Raw genomic sequence first — 24,832 nt, forward strand, 5'->3', positions numbered from 1 at the left:
GAGAACGTTACAATAGATTCGGTCTCCAAGCAGCAATTAGCAATCTCGTCAATGAGAATCCTAGAGTTTCCCTTTGCTTGCAGTTCCGAAAAGATGACATTCAAGACGGCGATGATTATGCTAGCGATATAATTCGTTAGACGAATCCTTACAGGGCTTTACGAACGGTCATCCACTTTACTTCCTTACTTTAACAACATGACAGTCATAATGATTTGATAGACCACATGCAGAAGAGTGGCAAATCCGTTGTCATTGTGAGCTTCCAAGGGTGAAAGATCACCAAATGTAACATAAAATAGGGACCTATGGGAAGAAGCCGTGAGCATGGATGAGCATCAAGTGCGGTTTTGTAAGTAAACTACCTTAGAGACATTCCGTAATCATTAAAAGTATTTGCATCGGGATTACTGTCAGATCCGCATAATCCCACTCCACCAGCACTGCAAATCATGTCATTCTGAAGTAAAATGAAGAAAGCATGCGCGAATGCAGTTGCTGTTACGACCAAGAGAATCTAGAAAACGAGACAGAGTTAGGAAAGGTAATCGCATACACATTTTCCAAAACAAAAATGTTACTTACGAGAATGGGCAAAATCTTCCTCATCAATTTGAAAGCAGATGCAATAATACTACCAACTACAGGCGCAATCCTCAAATACGAGATAACTTTGGAGTGCCACAGCAACACCGCCACCGTACACCATTCACGAGCAACGACATTTTGACTAATGTCGATATTGAGTGCGACTAGGGCCATTGTCACTCCAGATGCACACGCAATCAAATCAATAACCCAAAACATTCGTGAAAAGTAGGTTCGAAGTGCTTCTCCCAGTGAATACGATGATTTCAAGCTGGATCTAGATTTGGTTTGCTCTAGTTGCCAGCCAAGCACAAGCACGAGCCATAAATCGTATGCTACGTCTATAGTGGCAAATACTAGAAATATCACTAGCAGCACGATGGAGGCGATGGAGTGGAAGGGTTGCTGGAGTCCAAAAGCCAGGATTACGAGACTGAGCAAATCTGAACAGCTGCGGATATAGTAGATCACGGCGTACCTGTTCAGGTGCGTGTTAGTTGCTCTTAATTAGCTTTGGAGAATACCTTTAAGGACTCACTTTTGCCAAGATATAAGCGTTAGAGCCTCATACTCCAAATCACCCAAGACCTCGGTACTTTCATTCTTTATCAGGTTCATAAAGGGAGATAGCGAAGGTAGTCTGTCGCCTTCTCCATATACTCCGGCTCGTCGAGCGTCTTCTGGTTCTGTTTTGTATTGCAGTATTCCAGGAAACGGCACCACGTATCGATTAGATGGTATCGATGCCGTGTATAAGAATCCGTCTCCGTTTTTACTCAAACGTGCCTTATTTGTCGTCAAGTAGCCTTCAGTGTCCACGGCCATCTTCAATGACATTGTGCGAAGGTATTTCCTACTTATTGATACCCGCGACACCTTCACCAGAGTCATCTTCTGAAATATTTCTGATAGCGAGTCTCGGTAGTCTGGATATTTCTCCGTATAATCGTCCAGAATGGGTGTCAGGAAATCCAAACACCAAGCATTCTATTATCACGAAACAGTCAGTAGGGCTCAGTCGAAGACTGCGTTGAAAAAGCAACTACCGAGCCATTCGCAGTCAAGGCAGCAGGGATCCATTCCAAGACAGTATCGACGACTTCTTTACTGTTTTCGTTCATTCCAAGTATCAGCCAGTTTTCGAAATCTGTTGACAAAAAACAGGTGAATTTCAATACTTGCTTATACTTGTTTCTCAACAGCTGACGAAACATACCTTGATCTGATCGAAAGGTATACGGGGCAACCACATGGTCCAAAGTCGGCGTCGCGATCTTCATAAGACGGCTGAAGAAATCCAAGTCTTCCCAGACATATAGGGCTGTTGAGATGAATGACTACGATAGCAAAGTTAGCTGGTAGTGTAGTATGAAATATAGTTTACTGCCTGTACCTTTCCATCGCGATATTCTGATAATACTTCCTATTGCGAAAGCAAGCGTCAGAAACCTGACTTCAAACATTGAGACGGGAGTTAACCACCTACTGGATTTCTCTCGCAACACTCAATGATAAAAGATTTCAAGACACCATTCCAAGCATCGCTGTCTTCCTTTGCCATATACAACATCGGCCATATTCTCTCGGACGAGCACAAATCCATCTGGTCTAGGTCGATTTGGTAGCTAAAGATTTCGGAGGTGCCATCTAAAGATTAAAGTTAGAGAAACATCTATTCAGAGCAGCACGACGTTTCCTTGCTCACCGAAACGGTCAGATTTCGATGTAAATCGAATAATCACTATATTTCCGTCTATTGTGGCATCAGCCCACGCTATCCCGTTTGGGTCTTTGACCGACCCATCTGCAAATCCAACATATATGACCTTGAGCGAAGGATATTCCAGTATCTACGAAAAACTCAAGATTAGAATTGCTTAAAGTTGTGGCATGCAAGAAAATGCACATGTTTGCGCTCACTTGGATAATATCCTCGTCAACAATCACAAGTAATCGATCTTCCAACAACTTCAGCGCCAATACGCGAGAACGGGTTGGCGCCTTCTGTCTTGTGGTTCTCCCAACAACAGAATCAATAGTCCCGTCTCCGTTCGAAATGGACTTTACATCACGGATCTCCAGTTCGTCTTCATCATGCGAGTGGGTAATGATTGTGATCACATCCGATGCAGATTGCAATACGGCAGTTTGACCGTTTCCGATACCTTCGTCAAACAAATCCACTTGCTCTTCAAGCGTATTGGCAGTTTTGGGAACTATTGAGTATAAATAGCTCTGATTGTCTACAATGAATCGGACGGCCAAGAAGTCGTCACCGCCAATACTAATGATATCCGAGACTGGAGCTTCCGTTGCAAATGTCCAATCACTGCTATGCTTTATAGTGGCAGTTGTTGAATTCCATGACTCGTTTATGTCGATGATTGTGACTTGACCAGCGGTATCGGGATGTCGTACGATCAGATACCGACCGTCAGACGCGATACCATCAAATCGGAGGTCTGACAAGCCACAGTCACACTTAACAGCATGTGGTGCCTCCTTATTTACCGTTTGCTGAAGCATTCCTTGCTTGTCGATAAAGAGAGCCTTCTCAAACCTCCCATCCAGCCACGACACAGAGCACCCTCGCTCCGAACTCCATTTACTCATATTGACCGGCCATCGTGTGACTTGAATATGGCGGTTTACATTATTAGACTTGAGGTCATACTGACTCTCAAACCGTGGTAAGTCCACTCGCCCAAATCGTTTCCCGTCTTCCGACTGCATAAACGTCTTATAGTCCGTATCAACGACCAGCGCTCCAGTCACAGTTCTCCATACAGTCAAAAATTTAGGCACATCGACTTTATTAACGTCCGGAACCGCGCCCATTCCAACGTCAATCATGCTGCCATCATACGAGAAGGAGATATGCGTTACACGGTCTGCTCTGTTTGGCGTGACATATTGCACGACGGCTTCTCTCGTCTTCATATCAAAAAGGCTGGCGATAATATTCATGTCTGGCCTATCCTTGTGATGATGAGCAATAGCGATAAAGGATTTGAAGTTTAGCGACACTGCGGCTACTTTTTCAACAGCGTGGTCAAAGACATATTTTGTTGGAGTATGGTTTAAAATACTGGTAGAAAAATCCTACAAAATCAACGCATGATGAGCAAGGGCTGGTATTTTCTTCCATACTTGTTTCACATACCCATGTGTACAGTGTTTTGGAATGTTCAGGAGTAACGATATGAAAAACCAGCACGTCGGATGTAGATGACAGCGAGAATGACGGAGTGTACAAACTAGATGGCTTGAATACCTTCCTGGAACCAACGTAACTTGCCATTTCTATCTCACTCGTATAAAGAAGGGGCCAGTCCTAAGTGAGATTAAACATCAACAACCTGAACCGTGCCGATACTACTGATTTTAGCAGCGAGAGTATACCTTCTGTTTCTGACGCGGACCTTCCCACAGCTTGAGTACTAGCTTCAGCACTCTAACATTAAGCGAGACTTCCAATACAGCTACAGATCCATTTGGCAGACAATGCACCGCCAATACAGGCTGAGATAGTTTCATCCTCCCTTCAATCTCGACTGTTCGGTTTGTTTTGAAGCTAGTCGTCACATCGTCCGATGGTTGTTCACGACATACTAATCGTCCTCGCTCAATATACATGTCTTGTTCAGTGCCTCTCCTTCCAACCACTCTTGCAAAGTAATACGGCGAAAACGATGGAACCCAAATTGCGTCTTCCGGCATTCGTGGAGACTGATAACCGTTGATTGGAGTAGAGCAGATATGTCTGGGAGTCTCGACTGATAGTTTCTGGTTGAGCTCCCCTACACATTGAAAAGAAATCAGCAAAAAAGTGATATAACCTGTGCGTCAACCACCAAAGCTCACTTTGCCTTCTAGCCACCGACTGTTTAGAGATGACTTCCGGGGCCTCATCAGAAACACGGTCCAGACGAACTAGAAGAAGAATGTCCGTGAGCATTTGAACAGACAATGCGACCAAAACACCAACATCTACCCAAAACGGATTTTTTAGGCTGCTGATCTCGTCCTGATATCTTATGAAGGTCTGGACTCAAACTCTTCTTTTCATCGTGAATGGATGAAGGTGAATGCGAAATCACATTCTTCTCCACCACGATTATCGTATCGTCCGAGCTGGGTGTTTCTCTGATGGGCGAGTACATGCTGGCTCTTGAGAGATCTGCTTGGTTGCTCCAGGTACGTCAAGGAAAGCTCCAAATAGATTGAGGATAGTCCCCTCTTTGTGCAAAATGGTGGTTGGCAGTGCCAAAAAGAGACCTTGGACAACTAAAGTTCCCACGTTATGCCGCAGACTGGATTGTAGGATTGTTGAGCTCCTGTAGAATTATAGAGTAAGATTTCGTTTGATTTGTCCAGATTCATTCTTCAGTGCCTGATAATACTAGGCTTTGAGTTGAAGTTGACCTGTAAGAACGTTTGGAGGTTGACTTTGGAGGTGCGAAACCATTGTGAGAAATCAATGCTAAAATTTTCAAAGTCCTCAGGAATGCCAACAGACGTGATCTTAAATGTACTATATACTCAGTTCATCGTCTTTCTGACTCGCCAAATCCATCCTTGTCAGATTGCCTCCTCATGCATTTCAAGAAACTCGTTCGTCAATAGACAACGAGTACCCACAAGGGCAGAGGGAGGACGGGGTGGTATAACGCTCTGGATAGTCACTTCATAATGACATTCAGAGATGTCTCATTACCTGCTGATGTCCTGGACTTGCCACGGTGAGCTTTTCACAAATCAACAATGCTTTCTTGTTCAAAACATACCCATTGAAAGCAACGTACTAACCCCCGCCCATGGTTTCTATCCAGTCTAGGGTGGCCACACGTCTCCGTCACTCTTTACTGCTGCATCTTCAAGGGAATGCACTGCAAGTCCAGAGTGTATACCGCAGTTTGGTGACCGTCATATCACCCGTAAGTATGCTATAACCAATTCATATATGACGGTCACAGCCCGCTCGCCCACTGGGTCCTGACTGACCACGTTGCAACGTATCTCGACAATTGCAAGCTATGGTGTGGGGAGGGACAAAAGTGGGAAGTAGTCCCAACGCATCGGGGCGGTCATCGGAGGAAAGGATTGCCGTCAAAATGCAGTCTCGTACTCCCTTCGCTGAAAGGTGTACTGTAGAGTTTTCTCTCTGTTGGACGGATTTGGATGGAGGAGTGTTGGAACTTGGATTTCGAACGACTAGGTCCTCTCTTCTGTCTGACTCATGTGGCACTATTCAACTTCTTGTCTTGATACGTCGCCACAATCAAAGTCACAATATTTTATGTAAACCCAAGCTTCTTCAATATCCAAACGCTCACAGCTCTTGATCAAGACCTTTCACACTTATGTTGCATTCTGTAATATGAATAACATCTCTATTCGCTCCTTCACTTTGAGCCTTGGAACTTCAAAAGCCGTGCACGTTGTATTGTGAGTTTTATTACTATAAACAACCTCAAGCAAAGCACCACCACCCGCATTTTTCATACACCAACCCTCCAACCACTTTATACCCCATTGTACTGCTGATTGAGCTTCATTCCATAATAAGCCGAGCCGACTGCACCCATCGTAGACAACAATAATGGAACAGGTTTCTGAGTCCTTGCAGCCCTTGGGCCCATGGCAAGTAGTAGGAGAGCAGAAGTAGCAGTTGCTAGTTCAACACCATAGTTTGCGTTTGTTTGGATCATGTAACTAGAGTAGCAGTTGGTGAAGAGTGAGATCGGTTTGCATTCAGGAGATGTCAGACCATAGGTTTTTGTGTGCTGTCCGAATTTGAGAAGACGACTCAAGATATCATATTACTCATACCCAGAAGCGATGAATAGACCACCAAAAGCAAGACCAGCGACGAGAGAGGGAGTACTTCTGTAAATGTCGGGATTTGACGAGATGATGATGTTGGCGAGGTTCAGCAAACACAATATCATAGGGATAAATCAGCAAAAGATACGATTTCTTCACGTACCGGGACTTGACGTAACCTATGGTACCGCCAATAGCACCTGTAAATTACAATATGGTTGATTCAATGTCAGTGACACGTTTCGATCGACACTGAAACAAGGAGCAGGACAATGAGTAAGCTTACAAAGTGCGCCGATTGTATAAGCTGGGTGTTGAGCCATGTATCTCTTGGTTAGTACAATGTAGTCTTGTATTCGATTTCGATGGAGATTAGGTGCAAGTAGCGACGAGTAAGCTTCAAGAATAAAACAAATATCAGAGAGTATGGGATGGACGCGTCGAAATAATTCGCATTCAATACACGATGCAAGAGCCAACGTCCCGAACACGTACGCAAGAAAGACAGCCGTCGCCTGATTCGCTCTTTTGTTGTTTTTCGACCTCCGATGACTGACGTGACTACAAAGGTGGAATATCGGTGAAACGCAGAGCTACGAGATCATAGCAGATCCTATTCCTCTTGCTAGTCCTCGAGTGGCTGCACCTTCAGTTCAAGGCCAGCTGACATCTTGAAACCCAGCGAAACAAACCGGTTGCTGAACGCTACAGCTCCCATCTTGGGGCCTTATACCTCAAACAAGCTGCTATAGCATACACGGGAAAATGACTGACTCAATGTCCAGGTATCTTATTACTCTCTCAACATCAAACCCTGTCTAAAAATTGCTGCCAAAAACGTGGCATGTCCAATCCCAAACGTGCAGCATTCAAGCTCGTCAAATCATACACCGCATACTAATCTCATTTTCCCTACATCCTAGTCCCCGCAAATTAAGGATATTGATGGCCACCGAGTATCTGCCTCCCTATGTATCTGGCATTGCAAACAGATGCAAGAATCTCATCAAGGGTTACAGGGAGGCCGGCCATAACGTCACTGTCTACTCTGTGGCTGGAACACAGTGCGAACATGTCATTTGGAGTGTCCCCAATCCATTCTATCCTGCTCAAAGGTATGGATGTTGTGTGGTGTTGTCGTGTGTGTGTTTATGTTTAGACCATCACGCGTATACTCAATACTCTTCATACTTGTACTCAATCCTCCTCACTCTATCTATACTCACATCTAACACCATTATACTCATCAACAACCTATACCATAGAATGTTTATACTGCCACCAATCAGTCTCATCATTCAACTACTCGACTTTTCCACTCCTGTACCATACGATATAGTCCATGTAGTCGCTCCTCTATGTTGGGCATTCACCTGGATTCTCCCTCTATTCAAACTACGAGGTGTAAAAGTATACGTATCCTACCACGTATACTTAGAATACTACAAGCTCCACTATCTTGGAGACAACATCGTAATAGGGTGGATTGCCGAATTCATCCTCATGTTCTTCTACTTCTTTAATCTAGTCTTTTGGGCCGATATCGTCGGAATCCCTTCAAAAACTGCAGACTATTATATATACAAGTACTCCAGCAGAATACACTACATGAAGAGTGGACTGGAAACATCTATATTTAAACCACTGGCCGCTGATGAGATGGAGGATCCGAGTACTACTAGCTGGACTACCAACAAGAGTCCACCGAGGTATTCGTTACGGTCTAGTAGCAACAAGTATGCTAAACTCGCTGTGCCGCCGTCTCCTAATCTAGTACCCAACTATAATAATGGTAATAGTCCAACATCAAACGACAACAAGTTTGCATCTCTACCATCACCTCTGCCACCTTCCGCTATAATACCCACCACAAACGGAACCCACCATCATCCTGTAACAACCAGCATTATATCACCACATAAAAGATCCCCAACATTGGTATACGTAGGTCGTCTCGCCAATGAAAAATCAATCGACTTTCTAATCGAAGCTCTAGAACACCCTAAACTGCTAAACGCCAGACTCGTCATTGTAGGTGACGGTCCAGCACGTAAATCACTAGAAACCCGAGCTAGGCAAATCGTCGGTCCCGATAAAGTATATGGACGGCTAAAACCAACACGACGCCAAAAGAAGGATCCATCGTATATAGAACCCGTTGCTCCAGAACCCCATTTACCAGGTCTAGATTCCATGCGAGTCATATTCACTGGAATGGTATTATCCGAAACGGCTATAGCACATTTTTATGCACATGCTGATGTATTCGTGTCTGCTTCTGGGTCTGAGACTTTTGGATTTACGGTTGCTGAAGCCATGGCATGTGGTACTCCACCCGTTGTCGTCAGGTCGGGCGCCTATGCTACTGCATACCGGATTGTTAACGAATGGATGTATGATGAAGGCGATCGAGAAGATTATGTTGGAAAAGTTATAAGAGCTTGTGAAGGTGGTAAAGGCTTACGTAGAAAGAGTCGACAGATGGCTGTGCATCATTTCAGTGTGCAGGCTGCTGTCAAGGATTTGTTGAGGACGTATCAGTGGGTTATTGACGGTGGGGATCCGGATAAGACTGCTGATTGAGTTGGAGGTAAAGTTTAATATTTGATGAAAGGAAAGGAATGGTGGCATTTTATTAGGTTGAGAGGCTCGCATTATAAACATGGTGGATGCCGTTTGGTGTGTTGATGTAAAAGTATATTGCTATAACTAGTGGAGTAATAGTAGTACTAATGGTAGTAGAAAAAAGGGAAGATGTGTGGCCCCACACATACAAGAACAACAAGAACTCATCGATTTATCCTCAAAACTGTATAATCATTTGATAGAAACGTTTATAAACACCAAACGGGAATATGAAAAGAACCGTCTGTCAAATCTACTGTGGTTTGGGTCTATTATTTTGGGTTTTTGGAGTTTGCCTTTACAAACAACTGATCTATCTTTTACACGAATGCGACAAAACAATGTTTAAAATGGTGCCTCATGCACAAGCAGCATTCTACCCGCTGACATGGATTCTGATGATGATGATGATGATGATGATGATGATGATGATGATGATGATGATGATGATGATGATGATGATGATGATGATGATGATATGGATAGCTACTACTTTCAGCGCTATGCATCAGACTAGGACTCGGAACAGAATCTTTATAATCTAGACGTATACGTTTGGCTGGACGGTCATCGTCAAGAAGCATTCCTGGTACAAAACTATAGGGGTGATGGTCGTTGCCGTGGCCTCCAAATGGTCTACTCTGTCCATAGTCGTGCACAGTATCAGCAGTGCTGCTCTTACTTGCATCTTTCAAGATTGTCCTATTCAAAGTCATCACTAGCTCAAGTTAGATAATTGGCTTGACGAGCTTTAAGCAGAGTTTTATAGCACGACCATAATCCAGCCAATTCGACTAAGTTCACTTCGTTGCTCGTGGTGAAACTTTCTTGGTCTGCCTTAAACAAATAGTGATCAAATTGTGTGGTAGTGGTAATTGTGTGTGAAATAAACTTTGTTGTCACAAAGAAGCCATATTCGGGTTGCATTTTCCAAACTATTTGAAGGCTCAAGTTGAAATTTTTAAGATGAATTTGTGCTCAAATTTGCTCATCATCAGTGTACGTTTGCTGAAAAGTGGGAGTTTTGAGTTTTGGAAAGGTTTGGAAGGAATGTAGATTGACAAATATATATTTTGGTACTTAAACAGCATGGGAAGAGGCATGGTAGAAGATTTCTTTGTGCTAGGTCTGTGTAAGAGGCCGGGTTTTCGGCGAAGCAAAGACGACGAAAGGCTCAATGGCCGCCAACCATTCCAAGCCTGTGTGTCAACTACGAAATCCACACAGCTTCTTCTGAAACGAACAGGCTGTCTGAGTATCTGGAAATGTGTGTGATAGACCATGTTGGAATCAATCCTTTGGATGCGCTAAGCTCTTTTATAGTTGTTGCTCGGATTGAAAGTTCCCAGTAGCTGCAACACAACCCTACGAGCATTATGAAGTGCGTCAAGTGTCAAACTTCTTGACTGCTGTCAAAGTGGCACCAGCAACGGTCGTGAGACAAGCTTATTGTGATTGTTTCTCAGGCCAAGGATTCATCACCTTTTGGGTTGCAACTATAAAAGGAAGGGCACTTTCATCAAAGCAGCTTCCCAATTACTTCAAGCTGCAAAACAGTACTGAGCTCATAGAGCAAACAACTACACCTTGCAAACTCAAAGATGTTCCCACAAACGATCAAGATATTGGTCACAGTTATGCTCTTGTTGAGCATGAAAGCGGTTGCTATTCCTTCTCCTCAAGGTTGCCAGTACCTCCAGCAAATACCAACGGTGGTCTAATCTGGCCTGCTGGGTAAGAATTAGTTTGGTTTCTTCTCAAACATAATATTTCTGATGCTAACTTATAATCTTTGCTGAATTCAGATATGTTCCTGGAGCAACTGCTGCCAACTCGCACTCATCCTGTTACTCCACAGTCAGCATCCAAGATGCTTTTCCAAGATCCTTGCCGTATATGGCCTGACTCCGTATCCTCACACATTGGCTTTGGTTGTTTTTGTGACCTTGCAGCCGCCTTCCCACCAGTCCAGAGAACAAATGCCAATAGTATGCGGGCATGACGGTGATGAGACACATAGACACTTGCTTACAAAGGCGTATTTCTACAGTATCGAGGTCATGAGGAAGACCAGCAAGAGAAGCATATGAGAAGCCAAGCAAACTAAAGAGATTTAAAGCCTCCATGGTCCAAGCTCTTCAAGTCAAACTACCTCTAAATTCTTCTCTAAAACACAAATTACCAAAGACACATATAGCATTTCAAACTGACGGGTGAGTTCAGGACTACATCATAAACCAAATCAGTCCTTCACTTTAAGGTAGTGAGATAAGTGCGTGCGTGTGGCGCTATGGGTAAGTGCGACGTTCGGTGCAAAAGGAAATCGGATCTAAGTAGCTAGTGAAAGGGAGTTAAAGGCCACTCTCTATTCGAGCCTGTAGCCTTTCTAGGGAGGCCCAGTTCCTTGTTTGCGAACAGTGGGATGGTTGAAATATTTTACAGCGGATGGCTCTTCGCTCCCATCGGATCTGCTTCTCCCTTTGCAATAATCGTAAAAAGTGAGTTTGGCAAAATTTCGGAAAAGTGTTAAAATGTAGAGCTTCTTTGTGACATCAACGTGTTTTCTGACTATCTTGTCATTAAGAGAATAGGCAGCAAACAGCTCTGGCCAAAAGAGCTCTTCTTTTCATACGAATCAAGTTTAACAAGCAACCTTTGTGTGTTGGGGCGTGAGGCAACGACGAGCATCAACCCAGACAATAGTCACCAGTGGACATTGTATTAAGGTACGTTTTGTCTGATTGTATCCTGTTTACAAGGACTTATTCGTGTCTGTTCTCCTACAAGCTGATTTGTAAAACAACTTTTTAGCTTGGGACTCAATACAGTGGCAAGCTGCTATTAACAAGACGATGGCAACCTATACTATGGACACTTACTTACTCCACATCAAACACGTAAATCCGCAAGAAACCCACTCATAACGCGACGTGGCTTTAAAATGTCACCAATCCAAACACCAGCAAAATATAAAACCAAGATTATTATCCTGTCGCAACGATATTGTATTTCCTCCACCAACAAAACCAATAATCTTACAGCATTTTTGGTTTTCATGGACGCAACTGAATAATTTTCGTCGTCGTCGACCCCATACTAATCCAACTCCAAAACGACGATACCACCCACCATGCAATATACACCAAGGCGAAGAAAGCCAAGTTTGGTTTGGCGGCAAAGATACGTAAGAATGTGAATCGAAGTTTGGGGAGGTATGGCGTTGTTTCTCGTAGTGCGTCCCACTAGTAAAAACAAAAAGATGGGTGTGAGTGATCAAGACAAAACAAAAGTAGTGGTAACCGAATGATACCTGTATTTCAAGCTGTCGACTCATCCACATAGTCAATCGAACAAGTAGTTCGAATTCATATGTGTGTGGCATGGTTTCTGCACGAGCACTTGGTCGAATGGGCAGTGTTGCTGGATCACATAATCGTAATCCTTTTCGTATCTATATAAAACGATGAAGAAATAAGCATTGTGAGCATCAGACTGCGTTGGGAAAGTAACTTGTTGATTTGCGGACAGCATACCTGCATTCTACCACGACGAGTAAGCAACGTAGGATTATCAGCCCGTACCTCTGGAGCATACATACAATTCGGCCCATACATTCTCGATACTCCTTCCTCCTCTTCTTCAACCCAAAAGTCATTGAATAATCCGTCCTGCTGTTGTTGTCCGCCAAAGACGGATGAAGATTCAGCAGCCAATGCAGCACCAACAGACATGGCAGATTCTGATGAAGAGCCTGCTAAATCCCATACTCGTCGTATAAGTGCTGAGGTACCTTCTAGTGACGTGTTGACTTGAGAAAGTATTTGTGTTCTTTGTTCTCGTTCCTTTTTCGGAGATCGGTTTTCAGTCTCCTGTTTCACTGATTGCCATAACTTGAGACTCATTTCCCATCCTCGTGATACTATCGCTATACTACATATTATAATCCATACTATGAATGCAAGGGCACCTGCGTCTGATGGTGGACGTTCGGGGAGAGTATTATATAGTGATTGTGGTGGTGGTGTAATTACAGGTGATACATTGCCAGTGCCAGGAGTGGCTGGAGCCGGACCTGGTGTCTCAGGTACTGGTGATCGTAGAGATGGTGGTAGTGCAGAAGCTCTATATAACGGAGTTGGTGTGGATGGAGTTGATATACTTGAGCCAGGAGACATGAGGGATACTTGTTGAAATGACGGTCGTCGAATCTCTCTGGGAGTTTCAGGTTGTAGTCGTGTTGGAGTGACATTCTGTTCCATATACGCTTTGAGGCGTGACGTTTCAAAGCTTATACGATTCAGTAAAGCAAGTCGCTAGAATTCGAGAATGACATAAGTCCAGCACGAAAAAAGGATTTACACAGATAGTGATTACGTTGACATTCAACTTACTCTTTGAAGAACATCAGGATCAACAGAACCTGAGAAGATAGGCTTCCAATCAGACGTTCCCTCCAAAGCTTGTATGGAGCTCTTTATCACTGGTCCAGCATTACCCAACTCTGGAAACTTGAGAGACACTGCTAAAAGCGATGCCTGCTTTTGCATATTCAAGCCACCTGTTCCCGCGGATCGCTTCAGAGCACTATTGAATGGAGTGACGCCTCCATTAGCGGGAGTACCGACAGGTGCCATGGTGGGCAGACCACTACGATCAAAAGTGTTGACTTCAGTGTAACTTCCTAGTGTTGTTTCGATATCTCGCAATGCGTCTAGTAGATGAGGTGTTTCTGTGAATGTTGATAATACACGTTGTAATAGCTGTAAGTGATGACGAGTGGTAGTTGGTCTCGGTTTTATAGTTGGGTTTGGAGCAGCACCACCGCTTTGTGCTGTTGCGGCGATGGCAGCTGTTCGACGTGCTGCTATAGCGTCTATTACAGGTCGAGCTGTAGAAGCCAAATCAAAACGTTCTGCTCGTTGCAGGAATGTTTTCAAGAGGCCAGCGTAATATACATAGTTTTCTGCGACAAAGAGAAGCCATTCCTGATCGACTCCTGCTCCTGTAGCCTTGACTCTCCACGGGGTTATATACGTGAGCCACATATCCACAATCTATGTTGCATGAGGGACGATGAGCAAAAAAAACCACTGTCAAATGAAGAAATCTGTGAAGAGACCATTCCGAACTGCTCGTCATCAGGCCAATACTTGAGCGCCAACTGAAGAAATCCATACAGCTTGCTTCCCAGAGCCGAATAGGCATTCCTATACAGCCATTCAATGAGTTTTATGGTGGTCTCAAGCTGCATCATGCGACATCCACACACCTTCTGCAAACATAGTAAACGTCTTGGCCACCAGTATCACGACTGAACGTGCGAGACATACTGCGCAAGTCCATATTGATGACATGTTGTATCAGCATCATTACACCCTTCAGTGTATGACCTGACGGTTGCGTGTATGTCTAATAGGGAGGGAAGAGTGAGTTGCCAATCAATCACCAATTTGATTTCTTTGCTAGAAAGAAAACTCGTCTGTGCCAGGCTTTTAAACTAGACACTTACAAGCACATGCGTACGGTTTGTAATGTTTTGAAATTCCAAGTAATCGTTGTGGCTCATCCAATACTCTACACATGCTCCCACCACAAACTCTGACATGGCATGACAGAGGTCGTTTCTCTTTTGAGGAGCTACATCCAATCTAGTAGACATGGATGGTTTGAGCTTCAAAAAGAACACGAAGCTCTGGCAGGAGACCAAAAAAAGAGCGACGTTATATCAACAAATTACATACGATATTGTGTATACATTCTCCTTCTTCCTTGATGCAGAACCACTTGATGCACTTTGAGAAGAACCAGAAGCGGTTGGTTTGGCGGTAGGAGAAGTCGTCCAATGCAACGCATTCTGCAACCTTCCTGCGACCGCAGACGATACACCGGCAGCATCTTTTGGTGGTGGCACAGGTGCACCTGTAGTCCTTGCACGTAAACCATCATCTGGTCTAGCAGCGGCTGGTTTGGTAAGAGCACCTGTCAATGTGTTGGGTAGAGGAGGTAGTTTTGGATCACGGGGAAGGTAAAAGTCTAGATACATTTGCAGGACGTCAAAGTATATCGGATCTAGATATGATGATGATGAGGAAGTTGATGTCTTCTGTTCGAAGAGATGTTTTATGGCGTTTGCTGCTTCTGCTGCTGTTGATGTTGGATTTGAGGCCTATTTGGAAAGGAAAGCGTAAGAACTCATCCTTGTTGCTCAAGGCCGATAAACATTATCTATACCATGGCGAACTCTACGGGATTTGTGGTGGTTGACAATGTCACGACGTATGTGAAGCACATGATGTAGTATTCAAACATATCTGTGAAGAATGATGTAGGTGGGATTCAGGAATGGGGTCTTTTTGCTGCTACTCCAAGAGCAACTTAACTCACTCAGCATGACTCTCGGTGTTGCCATTGGACCTAGAGCTGGTACTAGATGTCCAACAGGAGCTTTGCTTGGACTCGACGATGCTGCAGGTTCCTTAACGTGGACTCTGTTCTCATAGATCCTTGGCATTTTTGAAAAGTCTACCTCTTGGAGTACTTTTTGCGTTGGTATCTACCGAGAACACAGATTGATATTAGGTCGGTGTTGATCACATTCATCTCATTCCAACACATCACCAAGTTCCAGCTTACAGGTAACAGATTGATATAAATTTCGTATAAAGCATTTGGATCCGGATTTGACTTCATGATTGCACGCATCAGAGTACCCTCAGGGGCAATGAAGTCCATCAGACCTTTAGCATCAGTTCGAGATAATTTCTGTCGAACATATGCACTGTGATGCAAGTAAAGGTAGTTCAATGTAACGAAGCAATTAAAACAGCAAAAATAGCAGATAGATGGCAACGTACGAGCGAGCTCCAACACCTCCAAATAGCACTTCGCATAGTTTCGGTAGGGACGAATGAAGAAATACAGGATATTCACTTGCATCGAGTGATTGCTTGATGTTTGAGGCCAGGATGTTCCATATATCTGATGCCGGCTTGCCAGATTGCAGCAGCCTATTCAGCTCTGTGACATTCATTATGGTCTTTGTTGCCTTACTCCTGTACAAACCAACTTTGTGGTGTTTGAGCGAGAAGAGCACGACGGAGCAGCCCTTTGGCAGCAGAAGAACGCTTTCAAGTCGTGTCAAACTATGTCTAACAGCCAATAAAGCCCTTAAACGCATACATGTTACGTTTCCACAATCAATTCTCTTGAATTCCAAACTTTCATCTCGCGTGTGCAAGATTTGAACAGTTTTCACGTTCTTCAAAGCAGGTCAGACACTATGACAGTTCAAATACACTTGTATTGCTTAGATCTTTCTCTAAATTGAGCCTGTGGTTTCCTCTGCGTACCAAAGACCCCCAAAATGACTACGCACAGTTCCTTCCAACATTCAACGAAAACAAAACTAGTCAAACGAGTCTGATGAAATACGTTCTAATTCATCGTTGCTGAACATTCGCTCTTCTGGAATTACTTCCCAGATAAGTGACAGGCAGCCATGAGTCAAGCAAACTTGGGAAGATTGGTGTCTGTTCGAGGAGGAGAATCCATTATAGTAAACCAGCAGGAAACCTTCTTGACTGGTTCTGGAAGTTTATGCAACAAGACAGACGCTGATGCGCAATGCTGCTTATATGTGGTAAAGGGTTGGAAATCGTGACATCAAACACGCGTGAAGCTAATGCATTTCTGTACATACGCAGGTCCAAGATCAACAAGTTCAAACAGTCCTAGTTGAATGTCTTGGATCAAAGGCTATACACGTCAATAATAGTCGTGTCTCTCGAGGTGAATCAACCAGACTCTTGCAATCTGTCGTGTTGGCGACGCGTTCTAGTGGACGTCGCATATTTGTAGTGTGGTTTTCTCTTTTTATGATATACGCATTATTGTGTGATAAACTCAGCTTGTCTTACAAGTAGGTCAAAAGACAATGTTGCAACATAAAGACGAATTGAACCTTTCATCAGATCACATCTTCATTTTCCATTCATCGGAAACCAGCACATCCGGTACAGAAGAGGACAGTGTCAATGCTAAATATGACATCAAGGCAGCATTAGGAAGAGGGAACTTTAGTACAGTCAAGCTGGCTGTCAACAAGGCTACTGGAGAAGTGAGTAAACAGCGTGAGCAAAGAAAGCACAGTTCATAGATCAACGATTGCCTTTCTAGCGATGTGCGGTCAAGATTGTCGACAAGAAACGAATTCGATTCAATTCAAAGGCTCTTAATGCTGTTGGTCGGGAAATTGACATTCTCAAAAGTCTGGATCATGTAACTACTATTCTGTGTCTGCTTTATCAGCTCAAAGGCTAAATGCTTTATTTAGATCAACATCATCAAGCTACGAGACTCATTCGATGAACAGAATGTATTGTATATAGTGCTAGACCTCGCCACCGGCGGTGATCTTTTCGGATATGTACTGGAGCGAGAACGATTGACTGGTCGTGAGGCTAGAGACTATTTCGTGCAAATGCTGAGTGCTATTCAGGTAAAACATGATATGTTTTGGAGACTTTCATACTTGTGGATGACGGGCATTGAAATGATTTTAGTATTGTCATTCCAAGAATGTGACTCATCGGGATCTGAAAGTAAGAACAGTGTCTTGAAGAATTCAAACATAACTACAGACCTTTTTTTGCATAGCCTGAAAACTTCCTGATTCAGGTACTAAAGCAAAAACGATGGAAGGCTCGGGCATTGTTTGACAGCAACGTCACCATCGCTCTTAGAATCCTGTTGAAAATGTACTAAAGCTAGCGGATTTCGGATCAGCAAGTGGTTCAACTTCGAAAGAATTGAATACTGTTGCTGGAACTCCATTGTACATGGGTGAGACTTTGACCTCCATAGAAGTTGAAATCGTGTGTTACTGAATCATGTGTTATAGCTCCAGAGATCCACGATAGTCAAACATACACGCACCTCGTCGATAACTACTCTCTTGGTGGTTGTCTCTTCTTCATGCTCAGTGGCGAGTCTCCATATTCTGGATTGGAGAACAAGCAATTACATGACGCTATCAAGATGGGTCGTATCTCATTCTCGCATCCTGAGTGGAAGGGAAAAAATTCGAATGGTATTGCATCTTCACACGCGACCGTTTTTTGCTCGCAATCTCACTTAGTTCTTTATAGCAATCACATTAATACAAGGCCTGATGGAAGTAGATCCTCAAAGAAGAATGAGTTTGGATGCTGCATCGTCTCATTCGTGGTTGTCGTCATTTGAACAGCGAGCAGGTGATTTGTGCAAAAAAAGCGATGCTATTATGATCTTTTCATACTCAGACGAATCTCTCACCATAGCTGTCTCTGTTACACCTGATCACAACACGATAGCTCAACTCATCTCTAAAGCATCATGCACAAACATATCCAAACCGAGATTCACTATTGGTCGACAAGCGGAATGTGATCTTGTCCTATCCAATATTCTTGTTTCTGGACAACATGTAGTGATTGAATTCAAAGACGATGGTGTCATAACGTTGACAGATACAAGCACTAATGGTGTGAGAATCAATGGAGTGAGAGTTGAGAAGGGTAGTACTGTTGAGATAAAGCATGGGTAAGTATGAAACATCAATTTCGCAGTGAAGGCATTTTTGGTCACTGATGTGGTTTTGAAACTTTTTAGCGATACGATATCATTGGATCCAAACCACACAACCACTCTCTCAGATCTAGTCTGGGTGTTCAAAGAGATTCGTCGCCAGAACACCCCCCGGAAACGGAAATTTGAAGAATTGGAATCATCGCAATCAGCTAAAAGCATCAAGGTACATCCTGAAACGTTTCCCCATAACATCCATGAAGTTGACGGATGATAGTTTTTTAGACCTCATCAGCATCATTCAACCTCATATCCCTATCAAAACGCTTCCCATCCCTACAGAACTGCCACAAAACTTCAATGCTCTTTGGCAGGCACGCTGATTGCGACGTCCTCATTGCAGATTCTCGTGTATCTAGTCGACATTGCCTTCTCAGTCTCACAGATGGTAATCGAGTCGCTGAATTGGAAGACTTGTCTTCTAATGGCACGTTTGTGAATGGTGTTGTTGTAGGACGTGGGAATAAGGTATCGGTGGAAAATGGGATGGTGATTGCGTTGGTGAAGGAAGGTGATAAGGTTACCATTGGGTATAGGTTGGCGTTTGCATAGTTTGAGAAAGTGGAGAGGTTGTAATATATTATTTTCATTCATTTGCATGAAACAATAAATTAAGATACGACTAAAGGCGTCGATTCGGGAGTGCAGGTGAGTATTTCTAAATGTCTTGGGTTGAGAGCTGGCTCTGCGGTCGCCCAGGCTCTGAGCATCCCATTTCATTTATGGACTGTCGGCTGCATATTGAAGGTCATGTTCCTACCAGAAACTCGCTCTCAACATTAAATGCCAGCGTTCGAAAAGTCACAACTTTACATCACGAGCACACCATTGATGTCTCCAATTCAAACGATTCAAACTACACTTTGATGAATCGTTTCAAGTTGAGAAACTCGGGTAGCTAATGCCTTTTTCAAAACATGGACTTCCATGTACAACATCACTACCGTCTCGAAACTGTATGGAACACAACATCACCACCCTCTCAAAATAGTAATCAAACGCTTGAATTATGACAATTCCTGCATTGTTATCCTTATCTGACGTTTTCGCTCTTCCGGGAGGTCAGGGTCGCTGACACAGTTTCACATGTTAACGGTGCTAATAACATGTTTTTATTATAGGTAGCCAATATTGTGACAGTACTCTCATCAGCCCAACTTTCAGGATCAAACACGGCGCGCAATCCACTGCCGTTACGTACAAGATCACTGGAATGTATACACTTGATGATCATGTATCACGACTTCACGAAACGTGGACCGTTGAGAACCAAAGATTTTTTAATAGTACGGACACGTTTAACCTGGTACATCTATGACTTTGACACTATCTGGCTCCAATTGGATTTGGTTACTGACGGTATATGATTACTAGTTCCCGCTGCGATTGATTCTTCTAAGCCTGAAAGTCCTCTGCCTGTAGCGACCGCTCAGGTGAAACTGGTACTGCTGTCAAGAAGGTAGAGATCTCCTCATTGATTATGCTGAATTTGGGTTTTGGTCATCGAATGAAAAAATGGAGAACTGGCATTGACCGATCTATCTGTTTTAGATCAAACCGTAAAGCACGGCAAATACGTTGACAGCAAAAGAGGTGATCATTAGCGCGTTTGTCTCTATATTATCTGTCAACAACATTTCCAAAACATACAAGATCTTGAATCCCTCTTTGATTGTAGGTCGAGATTAAGTGAAATTGGGTCTCAACCGCCAAGTCAAGTATTTAAAACTATCTGGGTTTTCTTGTCTTTGAAGCAAACAGTGCAAAACATTTCTGTATCATTACCCGAACAAAAGTTTTTCCATCTCAACCATCCAGCTTACGCTACGGGACTAAACGTCACCAGCATCACATCGGTGCAAATTGAGGTCGAATATTGTCATCGACCAACTGCGGCATCAGGAAGTAACCCTACCAAGAGTCCGCAAAACGCATTCACAGGACCTAAAATCTTGCTTTTCTCTAGTCGTACAGCACCTGACATGTTCAAACTACGAACAGTGTCATTGATAACTGGGCTTTTGAATGCGACTTAACTTTTGTTCAAACTAATGTTATATTAACTGATTCTGTGGTACAGGAGGTAGAGAACCTAAATACTTCAGCTCTTCGAGTGTAAGCGTCAGAAGGAATTTTGGATAGACATTCTCAAACAGCGACTAGTGTTGTAACAAGCGAGTGAGTGAGTGAAAACACAAAATGTGTGCAAACAAGGAAACAAACTACCTTCGTTACATCTTTTATGCACGGTCTCAATAGCTCCAAACTCGGTACAGGACCTCCTTCCTCATGTTCTCTAAAAGCATTCATAACCGGTCTTGTAGCACGTACAGGCAAATTGAGCTCCATCAGAGCTTCCGGCTTAATGTAGACGTCTATGAGTGCCTTGAATTCATTGACTAGTAGTGCTGGTATCACGGTTTCAGTCATAGCGGATGACTTTCGTCTGTCAGGTTCAGGTGACATGGATATAAGAGATTCCGATCGACCCCCGTCCAATGACATTCTGGAGAAATACGCTGGTTTGAGTGATATTGAAAGTCTTTGAGACCACCTTCTTGTACTTGTAGGATGCATTTGCGGATTCATGGCGTCTAGTAATCTGATGATTTCTTGTATAAAGGAGACTGATTCAACACAAAAAAGTTTCATCTAAAGTTTGTCGAGTCATAAAACTGTCAATGCAGCAAGGTGTAGATATTGTAGACGACTTACTGAAAACAACTTGAACTTTTGCATCAGCTCTTTATCTCTCAAGAGTTTTTGAAACGTTGACTCGGATATCAGCACTTCCTCCTCCGCTGAAGCGGCCTCTAGTCTGAAAATCCAACTAAAGCCCTCGTTTGCCAGTTGGGAAATACGGTACGATTTCCATAAAGGGACGATCTGCCAAGAAATTATTAGGATTTAGTAAAACAGTCTCTACCACTTCGTTTTGTTTTGTTTTCTGTTCTCTTACCACAGAGACAATATGCATTCCCACGGTCGTCAGCCAGCTCCACAGCATAGGCGGAAAGTACGAATAAAGATATGGGTAAAAGTAACAGATCGTTGCCCATACCACGTACAAGTTCACACATGTAGTGCAAGCGACACCGTTCAGGTAAAGGTCGTTCTTGATGCCCAACGCATCCTCCAATTTCCTTACTTGTGTACCCCATCTAGAACATTGAAAGATTAGAGTCACGGTAAGCAAAACACAACAGGTTTAACGTACTTCACGGTAAACGATATAATGAGTCCCACACAGAGAAACACAATCCAGAATTCCCAATAAAAGATGGTGAGATTGAGTAGACATTCATTTGTAGGATGTAATGAGAACGTAGGGGACAGATTCAGTATCAGAATGTCATTGATTACAGCGCACAAAAGGAACAGTGCCAGGCCAATCCAAAATACTTTATCAATTTTGTCGATCTTGGTCCGGATAGTGTCTAGTAGTAAAATACTGCCGTTTAGATACACGGTGTTGGTGAGAGAAAAACTACATAGCAGTTCCTTACTGTCTGAATTCTTTCGACTCCTCTTGACGACGGGTCCTTCCGTATTACTAGATTTGGTCAACCCCATCCTTTCTAGCTGTGCCGAGTGTGCAAAATACAATCGTCTAGATTTGCCCTGTTGGTGTGATTTCAACTTTTGTGCTAAAGGTCAGTAAGTTTACAGATGGCACCTACCCAAACACTGCCACAAACTGTAATAGTGATGAACGACCAGGTTGTAGCTTGTAGTGTACACGATGACAGGGTATTGTCATAATAAATCATTCCAAAGACGTTCAGCGTGGCAAAAAACGAACTAGCAAGGCATACTAGGTTAGCATCAGTCAAGCACTCCATGTATAGGATCGCTTTACTTTCAACGGACACTTTGCGTTCACTTTCTCTTCCTCCAGCATTTGACAAAACGAAGCACACATATACCTGATAGTAACTAGAGAATCCAGATACACTGGCCGCTTAGCTAAATTCTTGTCTTGCCGATTTCTGTAAAGGTATAGAAATCCAGAAAAGACGCAGACAAAAATCCATATACCGCCTGACGGGCAAGAGCAAGAATATAAGATCATTCCTCCAATATCGTTTATTGCTGGGAAATGGCACTTACTAATCCAGGTCATCCAAGTTACAGTGCTCGGCTGCAAGAATCTCGGATTGGATGGCATGTCTGTGAAATTCAGAAGCTGGGGATGTAGAGACCCAGTATTCTCATTTCTGGCCACTAGATACATATTGATTATAACTTGTCGCTCGCCCAAAGGCGGCTCCTGTGTGTGTGAAGCTTGATTGCGTCGCTTCCGTCTGAAACTTGCTGGACTTGTAATCGGAGGTTTTTGAGTCGACCCGAAGGGTAATCAATCAAAGTTAGCCTGGATGAAATACGTGAGTCTTATAAGACCACCGCTCTTAGCTTTGAAGGACGCGTTCTGTCCATGCTGTTTCGACAATTCAACAAACTTGTTTCCAGGCATTGTTCAGACTTTAAACTTTTTATTTTATTGAAGTACCTTTAATTATAGTAATACTACATCCAACTAGTTCGTGGTATTGGTGGAGATGTAAGGAGATACTTCCTTTCACTGTCACTGAGAGTCAGAATAAACTTGGGATATCTATTTGTGACAAATGAGCATCGGTTACTTCAGTTACTTCCAAATGATTCAGGCGAGCCTTGCAAAACCTACACGTTCAGATACAACCCCCTAGAGACGTCGGCCACAGCATTCTTGAAGATGTCGTCCTTGGGGAGTGGATGTCCCCTTTTGACTGAATCAAAACTTTCAATAATAGGTTTTGAAATCCGAGTAGGTAGATTAAGTTCCATTATTGATTCAGATCGAAGATACGTGTCTACAATATATCGACAATCCTAGAATAAGGGCATCAATGTTCAAGCTCCTGATAGTGATTGAATACAAAGCCACTCACTGGGAGAAGAGCAACAGGTATCGGTTGCGGTTCTTTAACGGTTTCAGAAGCACCAGACTGGCGGGGCTTAAGACCTGACACCACAGAAGCAGACCGTTCTGAAACTGACTGACTCCTCGACGGTGGGTGTGCTTTTTCGAAATCATATGCCATCCGTATAGCTTCTTGAATGAAGCTCACATTCTCAACACAAAAGAGTTTTGCGGCAAATGCCTTCAATTTTGGTTGAAACGACTTGTCTCGAATGCATTTCTGGAAATTTTGCTCGCTGAAAATTTCTTCACTCGATGACTGTGCGTTTGCCTTTAGGATATTGTTGTTGAAGTGGCTCGCGATTCGAGATATGGGTTTGTATGATTGCCACGTAGGTACGATCTATTGTTATCATCACATTGGGATTAGTATCAATGAGATTATCCATTTGCTTTCCATCAGTTCTACTACTCACGACGGAAATAAAATGCATCAAGTAGCTCAGTATGGAAGGTGTGAGAGCAGGAGGAAAGTATTGATACAACGAGGGGTTGAAGTAGACGACAATATCCCATATCACGTACGAAACTATCATTGTGAATGTCGTGAACTATAGACAAAAGGGCGGGGGTGTCACAATTGAGAACGTTGAATCTGTATTCGAATTTCGACCAAAGATGATACTTACAAAGTTGATTTGGATGTCCTGCTTTATTCCAAGCTGGTGTCAACAGACCGAGTTAGTATGAAGCATCAAGTTGCCACACAGTGTAACGGAATAAAACCTCGTCATTGCAATGCCTCGTCCTCCATAAAAAGTAAATCAAGAAGCCTAACAAAGTAAAAGGTTAATTCTCGCTCAGACGGACGAGGACCAGTACAGTACGTGACCATGACCAGTACAGTACGTGACCATGACCAGTACAGCACGTACAGTAAATAGTAATAATGCCAGCATAGCAAAACCAGAACTCCCACATCCGTATTGTTAACACGAAGTAACAGTGTTGAGTTGGGAATAGACCATCTACACCAAAACGATAGTATTTTGTCATTGCCTCAAGAAGGAAGAGGGGCACGCGTACTGACATTGTGGAGATAGTGCCAGAACAATGGCAGAATTCACTAACGAAGCTGCCAAAGACAGGTAGAGGGTCCTCCAAATCAGGACATCATCGAATTCATTATTCCACTTTGGTGACAGTTTTGCGACTAGACCCCGCTGTTGAAACAATACTTGGCTTTCGAGATTGGCCCGATCTTGT

At 43.3% G+C, this 24,832-nt stretch overlaps 4 protein-coding genes across 4 annotated transcripts; 2 read left to right on the forward strand and 2 right to left on the reverse strand.

Moving 5' to 3' along the window:
- Window positions 1-6,113: 6,113 nt before the first annotated feature.
- On the reverse strand, window positions 6,114-6,737 carry SmJEL517_g04097 (uncharacterized protein; the record flags this gene model as incomplete). The annotated part of the gene is made up of 4 exons (XM_031170025.1): window positions 6,114-6,303; window positions 6,421-6,477; window positions 6,578-6,614; window positions 6,701-6,737. 4 exons carry the CDS (start codon window positions 6,735-6,737, stop codon window positions 6,114-6,116), a joined length of 321 nt encoding a protein of 106 aa, XP_031024055.1.
- A 622-nt stretch (window positions 6,738-7,359) lies between these two features.
- Window positions 7,360-8,997, forward strand: SmJEL517_g04098 (uncharacterized protein; the record flags this gene model as incomplete). Its single annotated transcript, XM_031170026.1, has 2 exons — window positions 7,360-7,529; window positions 7,680-8,997. The coding sequence occupies 2 exons, from the start codon at window positions 7,360-7,362 to the stop codon at window positions 8,995-8,997; spliced, it is 1,488 nt and encodes a 495-aa protein (XP_031024012.1).
- A 3,095-nt stretch (window positions 8,998-12,092) lies between these two features.
- ISC1 (sphingomyelin phosphodiesterase) lies at window positions 12,093-16,069 on the reverse strand (the record flags this gene model as incomplete). The annotated part of the gene is made up of 12 exons (XM_031170027.1): window positions 12,093-12,281; window positions 12,350-12,490; window positions 12,573-13,352; window positions 13,431-14,093; window positions 14,159-14,246; window positions 14,309-14,448; window positions 14,549-14,687; window positions 14,781-15,205; window positions 15,271-15,350; window positions 15,424-15,592; window positions 15,673-15,817; window positions 15,894-16,069. The coding sequence occupies 12 exons, from the start codon at window positions 16,067-16,069 to the stop codon at window positions 12,093-12,095; spliced, it is 3,135 nt and encodes a 1,044-aa protein (XP_031024013.1).
- Window positions 16,070-16,537: 468 nt separating this feature from the next.
- On the forward strand, window positions 16,538-19,215 carry SmJEL517_g04100 (uncharacterized protein; the record flags this gene model as incomplete). The annotated part of the gene is made up of 13 exons (XM_031170028.1): window positions 16,538-16,678; window positions 16,743-16,827; window positions 16,962-17,155; window positions 17,215-17,316; window positions 17,372-17,536; window positions 17,601-17,639; window positions 17,695-17,715; window positions 17,781-17,880; window positions 17,939-18,127; window positions 18,186-18,290; window positions 18,357-18,618; window positions 18,688-18,829; window positions 18,889-19,215. The coding sequence occupies 13 exons, from the start codon at window positions 16,538-16,540 to the stop codon at window positions 19,213-19,215; spliced, it is 1,872 nt and encodes a 623-aa protein (XP_031024050.1).
- Between the last annotated feature and the right edge of the window lie 5,617 nt (window positions 19,216-24,832).

Source organism: Synchytrium microbalum (genome assembly GCF_006535985.1).
Source record: "Synchytrium microbalum strain JEL517 chromosome Unknown SmJEL517_scf0025, whole genome shotgun sequence".
Lineage (NCBI taxonomy): Eukaryota > Fungi > Chytridiomycota > Chytridiomycetes > Synchytriales > Synchytriaceae > Synchytrium > Synchytrium microbalum.